Source organism: Nerophis ophidion, linkage group LG06 (genome assembly GCF_033978795.1).
Source record: "Nerophis ophidion isolate RoL-2023_Sa linkage group LG06, RoL_Noph_v1.0, whole genome shotgun sequence".
NCBI lineage: Eukaryota > Metazoa > Chordata > Actinopteri > Syngnathiformes > Syngnathidae > Nerophis > Nerophis ophidion.
This window is the reverse complement of record NC_084616.1, coordinates 64,786,048-64,796,807: the sequence shown is the minus strand read 5'-3', so window position 1 is coordinate 64,796,807 and position 10,760 is coordinate 64,786,048. Positions and strand designations below refer to the sequence as shown.

At 39.8% G+C, this 10,760-nt stretch overlaps 1 protein-coding gene across 2 annotated transcripts in view; it reads right to left on the bottom strand.

Moving 5' to 3' along the window:
* Positions 1-2,275: 2,275 nt before the first annotated feature.
* The window catches only part of LOC133555104 (adenylate cyclase type 6-like), a 172,398-nt gene continuing 163,913 nt past the window's right edge, over positions 2,276-10,760 (bottom strand). For both annotated transcript variants that reach the window (XM_061904589.1, XM_061904590.1), the window contains exons 17-23: positions 9,275-9,301; positions 9,156-9,185; positions 8,949-9,081; positions 6,885-7,148; positions 6,595-6,799; positions 6,397-6,521; positions 2,276-2,532 (exon numbers count right to left, since the gene is read on the bottom strand). In XM_061904589.1, coding sequence (XP_061760573.1) covers positions 2,404-2,532; positions 6,397-6,521; positions 6,595-6,799; positions 6,885-7,148; positions 8,949-9,081; positions 9,156-9,185; positions 9,275-9,301 — 913 coding nt within the window. In that variant the 3' untranslated portion in view covers positions 2,276-2,403. The remainder of the gene's footprint in view (positions 2,533-6,396; positions 6,522-6,594; positions 6,800-6,884; positions 7,149-8,948; positions 9,082-9,155; positions 9,186-9,274; positions 9,302-10,760) is intronic.

The window sequence follows — 10,760 nt, the reverse complement described above, 5'->3', positions numbered from 1 at the left end:
TTAAGAATATACAAATGATGGATGCAGAAGTGGTAAAAAAAATACCCTTACGTTAAAAGAAAAAAAAAAAAAGAAAACCACAATCAGACATGCTTCAAAGCGGTTATGCTTAGCAAGAAAGCAGTTCGGCTGAAGAATTATAACCTCACAGTGAAAATAGTTATGCCCCTTCAGGATTACAAAGCACAGTATTCAGTCAAAACAAATATATATATATATATATATATATATATATATATATATATATATATATATATATATATATATATATGTATGTGTGTATATATATATATACACATTTGATATTTCATCTCTTCATCTCGTTCTTCTTCATAGAAGAATTAGGCTTTGCGATATCACTGCGCTGAAATCCAAAATCCCCTCTTCCCTAAACTTTCAAACTAAGTTCCTTCTATTTGCACCAAAAAAATACTTCTCTGAAAGGGGAAAGCAGTTGACATACTGTTACGGCTTCAACCAGTAAAGAATCAACCAATGTGTTGTCTTGAGCCCAACTGGAGCTACGTGTACTCCTCAGTGAATACAAATACAAAGCTCGATTTCAAATATAGCCTTCATCAAAACATCCGTAGTCGTCTTTAGTCATCTAAAAGTTGAGGACACTATCATAATCTAAAGTTAATGCTGCCACAGTGACAGACAAAAATAAATATATATATATATATATATTTATATATATATTTTTTACATATCTTATGAAAACAATGAAGCAGTCTTTACTGCCAGCAGCCGGGCAAGAAGACAGACGCTTTAGGCCTTAAAAACAGGCGGCGATCATTGCTGAGAACATATCACACATGTCTTGCCTTGCTTTTAGTATTTAGTCTTTGGTCAATATAGTCCTCATTTTATATATATATATATATATGTGTGTATATATATCTATATATATATACAGTGGGGCAAAAAAGTATTTAGTCAGCCACCGATTGTGCAAGTTCTCCCACTTAAAATGATGAGAGTGGTCTGTAATTTTCATCATAGGTACATTTCAACTGTGAGAGACAGAATGTGAAAAAAAATCCAGGAATTCACATTGTAGGAATTTTAAAGAATTTATTCGTAAATTATGGTGGAAAATAAGTATTTGGTAAACCATTCAAAGCTCTCACTGATGGAAGGAGGTTTTGGCTCAAAATCTCACGATACATGGCCCCATTCATTCTTTCCTTAACAGGGATCAATCGTCCTGTCCCCTTAGCAGAAAAACAGCCCCAAAGCATGATGTTTCCACCCCCATGCTTCACAGTAGGTATGGTGTTCTTGGGATGCAACTCAGTATTCTTCTTCCTCCAAACACGACGAGTTGAGTTTATACCAAAAAGTTCTATTCTGGTTTCATCTGACCACATGACATTCTCCCAATCCTCTGCTGTATCATCTATGTATCCATTTTGGTATAAACTCAACTCGTCATGTTTGGACAAAGAAGAATACTGAGTTGCATCCCAAGAACACCACACCTACTGTGAAGCATGGGGGTGGAAACATCATGCTTTGGGGCTGTTTTTCTGCTAAGGGGACAGGATGATTGATTCGTGTTAAGGAAAGAATGAATGGGGCCATGTATCGTAAGATTTTGAGCCAAAACCTCCTTCCATCAGTGAGAGCTTTGAATGGTTGACCAAATACTTATTTTCCACCATAATTTACAAATAAATTCTTTAAAATTCCTACAATGTGAATTCCTGGATTTTTTTTCACATTCTGTCACTCACAGTTGAAGTGTACCTATGATGAAAAATACAGACCTCTGTCATCATTTTAAGTGGGAGAACCTGCACAATTGGTGGCTGACTAAATACTTTTTTGCCTCATTGTATATATATTTATATATATATATATATATATATATATATATATATTGTATATATATATTCATGACACATGTGTAACACACTGGATATTTGTGCACATACTTATTAATGTCGTCACACTTAAAGTACCTTTTGCACATCCAAATAAATGATCTGGAAAAAAAATACCAGTACCTGTTCTCAATTCATGTAAAACAAAAACTAAGAATACCAAAGGAAAAGAAGGTAGCCTTATGTACAGCATTACATCTTCTTTTGACACAGGCTAAAAGGCGTTGATTTAAATAAACAGACTTTGCATCTTTCAAGAAGCCTGAGAGGGAGGCTAAATGTGAGAAAAACAGCTGTCCTTTTCACTTGCACCAAAATGGCTGTCAAATGAGAACATTTTCCTCACTTCAGGAACATAGTTCCTTTGAAAATATTAAACTTTCCCCTCACTTCCTTGCTCGGGATTCAAGTGATGGCGTTTATAGTTTTTTTTTTTTTTTTCTGCCATCTGCTCACCCCGTGAGTCTTCACTCAGTGGATGTCCCTGCAGGGGCCCCTGCTCTTGCCATGGCTGCTAACTGTTCGGCGGTCCGTCATTCAGGAAGTAGGTTGTCATTTCGCCTTTACCTTTGACCTTGACAACCCCGCGACACTCCAACACGTACCCTTTGTTTGCCAGCACCTGGTGGAGGTCTGTCGTCACCTGAGGGAAAGCAATGATACAGGTAGCTGAAATAAACTCACTTACAAATTGACAATGAAAACTAATAAAACCGACAAAAGGGCGCTATAAGATTCTGTATAGCAATATAAAAGTAGCTAGACCTGCACAAAGACCGGCCACCAGATTTTAATGCCTTTTAAATAAAGATGGTGACAAGTGCATGCACTTAAGACCTAGATTATTGCACATTTTTATTGCACTAAAAAAAATAAAATCCTTATGAAAACAAACAGTTCTTGTCCTACCAGTAGTTTCAAAGGAATACGTACTAATGTCATATTAACATCATTATGTTTTTCAAAATTATATTTATATATAAAGGGAAATCTAGAACCTGCACTGCAAAAACTGAAATCTAAGTAAGATGAAATATCTCAAATAAGGGTGATATATGCTTATTTTCTGTCTGATAATATAATTCTTCTCACTAAGCAGATTTTATGTTAGAGTCTTTTACTTGTTTTAAGGGTTTTGGTCCTAAATGATCTCAGTAAGATATTACAGCTTGTTGCTGAGATTTTATGACCTATATTGAGTAAAACATGCTTGAAACTAGAATATCAAGTGTTGCTAAGCTGTGTCATCAGTATAAAACTACTTTTTCAAAGTGATCAATTCTTATTTCAAGCATGAACAAAAAAATCATGACTTTGACACAATTGTGTCTCATAATTAAAACAGATGGCAGCCAAATGGACTTTGCTGTTTTATTTTCAATGAAACAATAGAACATACGTACTCATATAGTAGTACAGTTGTTATTAGTGAGAATATACTTATTTTAAGGTATTTTTGGGTTCATTGAGGTTAGCTAATTTTACATGTTTTGGAAGTTCTTGACAAGCCAATTTTTCTTGTTCTATTGGCAGATAATTTGCTTCGTTCAAATAAAATACCCCTCATTTTTGTATTTTTTATTCTTGTTTTGAACACTGACTTTTTGCAGTCCATGATAACTGCAATTTTCTTAGACTTTTGAATATTATTTGCACGTATGCATTTGTTTAATTGTCCTAGGTGTATTGCAACTGTCACAAGTATAAAACTACTTTTTTAAAGTAATAATTTTTTTAAGGATGACAAAAAAAATCATGATGCCGAAAGGATATCATTACGTCAAGATAATAGGACTACTTATGTCAAGATAATGGCATTTACTTAATTTAAGAATATTTTTTAACATATTGAGCAAAAAGGTCTAATTTTTTTTCTACCAAGAAAAGTGCACTTGTTATTAGTGAGAATATACTTATTTTAAGGTATTGTTGGGTTCATTGAAGTAAGCTAATTTTACTTGTTTTGGAAAGTCTTGACTAGCCGAAATTTCTTGTTCTATTGGCAGATATTTTTGCTTAGTTCAAGTAAAATACCCCTCATTTTTTTTTTTTCCCCTTGTTTTTGAACACAGACTTTTTGCAGTGTGGGGGATGTCATGTTTGTTCCATATGGCATCGTAATGGCGTGAGGTTTGCACTTAGGGCCCTATTCCCCTGTTGGCACTTAAGTGTTTTGTTTACACGTTTGAAATCAGTCGTATTCTGTTATCCAGCCTGTGGGCATGCCCACCACGCACAAGTGAGGTAAAAGTGCTTAAATAGGTGGTCCTTTTTTTTTTTACTAAGTAGTTAAGTAAATTATGTTTATATAGCGCTTTTTCTCTCGAGACTCAAAGCGCTTTACATAGTGAAACCCATTATCTAAATCTTTAAGCTTCCTTATGAACCAGTGTGGGTGGCACTGGAAGCAGGTGGGTAATGTGCACTACCTAAGGCAATTTACCAGCTTTATAGCTTACCAAAGATACCAAAAATATTTTGCCATATACTATATAGCTTACCAAAGATACCAACAATATTTCGCCGTATACTATATAGCTTACCAAAGATACACAAAATAATTTGACATATTTTTGAGCGTGTAATCTTCTATATTCTCAAAGAAACATCAACGTTTTGGTCTTGCTTGCTGGCATCCTTTATGGAACAACAGGCATCAACCTGCAGTCCACACATATCTCTTATGTGTGCCTGCCATCTACTCGTCACACTTATACTTACACCATGTAGTATAAAATAAAATGGTTTCATGGTCAGTAAGCACAAGCACAATTATTACATACATAAGGCGCACCAGGTTATAAGGCACACTGTCGATTTGTGAGAAAATCGATTTTAGGTGCGCTTTGTTGTCCGAAAAAGATCCATCCATCCATCCATCATCTTCCGCTTATCCGAGGTCGGGTCGCGGGGGCAGCAGCCTAAGCAGGGAAGGCCAGACTTCCCTCTCCTCAGCTACTTCGTCTAGCTCTTCCCGGGGGATCCCGAGGTGTTCCCATGCCAGCCGGGAGACATAGTCTTCCCAACATGTCCTGGGTCTTCCCCGTGGCCTTCTACCGGTTGGACGTGCCCTAAACACCTCCCTCGGGAGGTGTTCGGGTGGCATCCTGACCAGATGCCCGAGCCACCTCAACTGGCTCCTCTCGATGTGGAGGAGCAGCGGCTTTACTTTGAGCTCCTCCCGGATGGCAGAGCTTCTCACCCTATCTCTGAGGGAGAGCCCCGCCACACGGCGGAGAAATCTAATTTTGGCCGCTTGTACCCGTGATCTTGTCCTTTCGGTCATGACCCAAAGCTCATGACCATAGGTGAGGATGGGAACGTAGATCGACCGGTAAATTGATATCTTTGCCTTCCGGCTCAGCTCCTTCACCACAACGGATCGGTACAATGTCCGCATTACTGAAGACGCCGCACCGATCCGCCTGTCGATCTCACGATCCACTCTTCCCCCACTCATGAACAAGACTCCTAGGTACTTGAACTCCTCCAGTTGGGGCAGGGTCTCTTCCCCAACCCGGAGATGGCACTCCACCATTTTCCAGGGAAGAACCATGGACTCGGACTTGGAGGTGGTGATTCTCATTCCGGTAGCTTCACACTCGGCTGCGAACCGATCAAGTGAGAGCTGAAGATCCCGGCCAGATGAAGCCATCAGGACCACATCATCTGCAAAAAGCAGAAACCTAATCCCGCGGCCAACAAACCGGAACCCCTCAACACCTTAACTGCGTGTAGAAATTCTGTCCATAAAAGTTATGAACAGAATCGGTGGAGTCCAACCCTCACTGGAAACGTGTCCGACTTATTGCCAGCAATGCGGACCAAACTCTGACACTGATCATACAGGCAGCGGATCGCCACAATAAGACAGTCGGATACCCCATACTCTCTGAGCACTCCCCACAAGACTTCCCGAGGGACACGGTCGAATGCTTTCTCCAAGTCCACAAAGCACATGTAGACTGGTTGGGCAAACTCCCATGCACCTTCAAGAACCCTGCCGAGAGTATAGAGCTGGTCCACAGTTCCACAACCAGGACGAAAACCACACTGTTCCTCCTGAATCCGAGGTTCGACTATCTGGCGAAGCCTCCTCTCCAGTACACCTGAATAAACCGTACCGGGAAAGCTGAGAAGTGTGATACCACGGTAGTTGGAACACACCCTCCAGTTCCCCTTCTTAAAGAGAGGGACCAACACCCCGGTCTGCCAATCCAGAGGTACCGCCCCCGGACTTATACTCCAGTGCGACTTATATAGGTTGTTTTCCCTTCTTTATTATGCATTTTCGGCAAGTGCGACTTATACTCCGGAGCGGCTTATACTACGGAAAAATACGGTACAGAAATAAAATGGTTTCATGGTCAGTAAGCACAAGCACAAATATTACATACATAAGGCGCACCAGGTTATAAGGCACACTGTCGATTTGTGAGGAAATAGATTTTAGGTGCGCTTTGTTGTCCGGAAAATATGTTATTCTTATTGTTATGCTTCAACCTACCTGTATGCAGTCTGGTACACCTGTGCTGTCCATACGACTGGCCACATTAACTGTGTTTCCCCAAATGTCATACTGAGGCTTCCGGGCCCCAATGACCCCTGCGACCACTGGTCCAATGTTCAGGCCTAAACATTGAAGACAAAAGATTTTATCATTTTGCGTTTATTGCTAGTAATAAAAACATTGTAGTCCTATTACCAATCTTCATCTGGAAATTGTTGAAGGAATGCTCATTGATGTATTTCATCTGCTCCCTCAGTCTCATGGCATAGTCGGCCAACGCAGTAATGTGGGAGCGTCCCTCCTTGTCATAGGTGGAGTCATTGAGTCCTGAGGCGGCCATGTAAGTGGAGCCAATGGTCTTGATCTTCTCCAGCTGCCTGTACTTATCCTCGCTAATGATCTGACAATAAACAACAATAAAAACAATAAAGGTGGTGACACCTTCTATTCTTCTGGACATCTCAGTCTTGAAACTATTCCTATACCTCATCAAAGTCAGCGATTATCTCATTGAGCAGCCGCAGACACTCCACACCCTCATTGTTGGCCTCCAGTTCCACATAGAACTCTGAGAAATTACTGATGGAAGCAAACATAACCGCCACACACTCGCAGGACTGGTAGTACAGCTCATCATTACGTCGCTCACGTGCCAGGAAGTGAGCAGCGACATCTTTAGGCAGAATGTTATGGAGGAGGCGACGATTGTAGGCTTGTAGTTCCTCCATTTCCTCCTTTTCTTCAGTGGCCTGAGTGAGAGTTCTCCATTAGTTACACTATGTTTGATTGATTGATTGATTGAGACGTTTATTAATAGAATGCACAGTACAGTACATATTCCATAAAATTGACTACTAAATGGGAAAACCCAAATAAGTTTTTCAACTTGTTTAAGTCGGCATCCACGTTAATCAATTCATGGTAAATAAATGATAAATGGGTTGTACTTGTATAGCGCTTTTCTACCTTCAAGGTACTCAAAGCGCTTTGACACTACTTCCACATTTACCCATTCACACACACATTCACACACTGATAGAGGGAGCTGCCAGGCAAAGGCGCTAACCAGCACCCATCAGGAGCAAGGGTGAAGTGTCTTGTTCAGGACACAACGGACGTGACTAGGTGGGGATTGAAACAGGGACTCGGGTTGCGCACGGACACTCTCCCAACTGCGCCACCTAAAATACTTATGTTTTACCCAATTAGTTATGTTTCCCTCATCACAGCTGCTTAAGTTAATTCCAATCTTGCCAACGTGCTTTAGTCAAAATATCAAGTTAAGTCAAAAGCCTCGCCATTCAATCAGTGTAAAATTTTGGTAAAATATAAAATACTTTTTGGGAAAAATTACATTCATTTTTAAAATAACGCAGCTGTTTATTTACACAAATATTCACGGACTTGCTTCACTTTCCACATACTTTAGTATTAATATAATACAAGTTCTCCTCATTATGCAGTAAAAACCGCATTTTGTAGTTATCTGCAGCATTTTGTAGTAATATTCTTGAACGCATTTTGTACAAAACCCAAAACCAGTGAAGTTGGCTCGTTGTATACAGTGGGACGAAAAAGTATTTAGTCAGCCACCGATTGTGCAAGTTCTCCAACTTAAAATGATGACATAGGTCTGTAATTTTCATCATAGGTACACTTCAACTGTGAGAGGCAGAATGTGAAAAAAAATCCAGGAATTCCCATTGTAGGAATTTTAAAGAATTTATTTGTAAACTATGGTGGAAAATAAGAATTTGGTCAACCATTCAAAGCTCTCACTGATGGAAGGAGGTTTTGGCTCAATTGTCCTGTTCCCTTAGCAGAAAAACAGCCCCAAAGCATGATGTTTCCACCCCCATGCTTCACAGTAGGTATGGTGTACTTGGGATGCAACTCAGTATTGTTCTTCCTCCAAACACGACGAGTTGAGTTCATACCTAAAAGTTCTATTTTGGTTTCATCTGACTACATGACATTCTCCCAATCTTCTGCTGTATCATCCATGTATCCATTTTGGTATAAACTCAACTCGTCGTGTTTGGAGGAAGAAGAATACTGAGTTGCATCCCAAGAACACCAAACCTACTGTGAAGCATGGGGATGGAAACATCATGCTTTGGGGGACAGGACGATTGATCCGTGATAAGGAAAGAATGAATGGGGCCATGTATCGTGAGATTTTGAGCCAAAACCTCCTTCCATCAGTGAGAGCTTTGAATGGTTGACCAAATACTTATTTTCCACCATAATTTAGAAATAAATTATTTAAAATTCCTACAATATGAATTCCTGGATTTTTTTTCACATTCAGTCTCTCACATTTGAAGTGTACCTATGATGAAAATTACAGACCTCTGTCATCATTTTAAGTGGGAGAACTTGCACAATCGGTGGCTGACTAAATACTTTTTCGCCCCACTGTACATACTACTATTATGACAGTTTCCAGTTTTGTGGAGCAAATGACATGTCAGGTAAGTGCAATGAGCCATTGTGGCTGTATGTCATGCTGGGATTACAATGTCGCCCTCTAGTGGACGTATTGATACCTGTAATTTCCACAGGAAGTCCAGGCGTGCAGTCGATTCGACCTGCTGGGCGTGCAGGTACAGCGCCAGCACAAAGACTGTGAGGATCACTGGGGTCATGACCCTCAGGGACACTTTGGTCACAACAAATGGGCTGCAAAAAGGCAAACAGACTGCTTACAAAGGCTGAAAGTTAAAAAACATAAGGAGGAAATGTAGAAATCTTACCACTGGCTTGTAGTTTCATTGAAACTAGACCTAATTTATAAACATAAGACAAGAAAAATAATTATTGCAATAAAATAAAATAATAGTGAATTGATCAGTATTACAATTTTAACACTTACCACTGTATACTTGTTTCATTGAGATCACTACAATGAAAATAGAAGAAATTTTAAACAACATAAAACAAACCAATACTAAGTTATATTTTCAAAAAGTTCGGGTCCAGGAAAGTATGATAGAAAATGTTAAGGTGATGCTAATAGAACCACATAGGACAAGGGATGGGTATCCAATCTGGTACTTTTATGGCACTGACCGAATCCAGCCAGCACTATTGGGCCCCGATTCACGTAAAAAGCATATTACGGTACCTGGGTTGCGCGTGACATCACACCCGGTGGCAAACTAAGCCAGCTCCACACAATCTGACACTTGGCGATACCTCCAGCAGCACTCAGAGCGGACTCAGCCAAACTACCTCTAGGTAATGTTGCAATTTTTAATGCCACAAAGCAATTGATTCAAAAAACGCTCCAACCTAAGTTAAGTAAGCCTATATTTTTTTCAAAGAAAGCTGGATGCTAATATAAAAAGTTAAAGTACCAATGATTGTCACACACATACTAGATGTGGTGAAATTATTCTCTGCATTTGACCCATCACCCTTGATCACCCCCTGGGAGGTGAGGGGAGCAGTGGGCAGCAGCAGTGCCGCGCCCGGGAATCATTTATGGTGATTTAACCCCCAATTCCAACCCTTAATGCTAAGTGCCAAGCAGGGAGGTAATGGGTCCCATTTTTATAGTCTTTGGTATGACTCGGCCGGGATTTGAACTCACGACCTACCGATCTCAGGGCGGACACTCTAACCACATACACTAGGTTTGCTATTGACATGCTACTGATTAGCTTTATTTTACAAGGCGGTTTCAAGACCTCCAAGTTTGTTAATGAAAACTACAACTACAATGCACAATAAAAATCACAAAACTGGAGCGTGAAAATTAAAATACTTATATTATTAACCCTTTTTAGGGGACATCAAAAGACTAGATTTAGCAAGGACTGAACTGACAAGTCAACACACCATAAACTGTACACCACTACTGTCTAAAGTTTTTGACTCACAACTGTAATTGCCTTTTAAATGCTGAACTTAAAAATTTGACTCATATAGGTAATAATAAAACAATATACCTTATTTCCTTGAATTGCCGCAGGGCATATAGTATGCGCCTGCCTTGAATTACTGCCGGGTCAAACTCGCTTCCCAAAATAATTAGCACATGCTCAGACCTAGCGCCTGGTCAAACTTGTGACGTCACGAGTGACACTTCCCCTGTCATCATTTTGAAAATGGAGGAGGCTGATTTCAATCCCGGTAATTTGAAATCGCATAAAGGGAAGAGGATTAAGAGCTATTCAGTAGGATTTAAGGTCCAAACTTACATCACACACAAATTATTACTGCATACCTTTGGTAAGTGCCGGAGTGAGAAGAGGTTTGAAAATAATTAGCGCATGCTTACTTATACCGCATGCCTTTGGTAAACGCAGGAGTGAGAAGAGGTTTTAAATTAATTAGCGCCCCGGCAGCAATTCAAG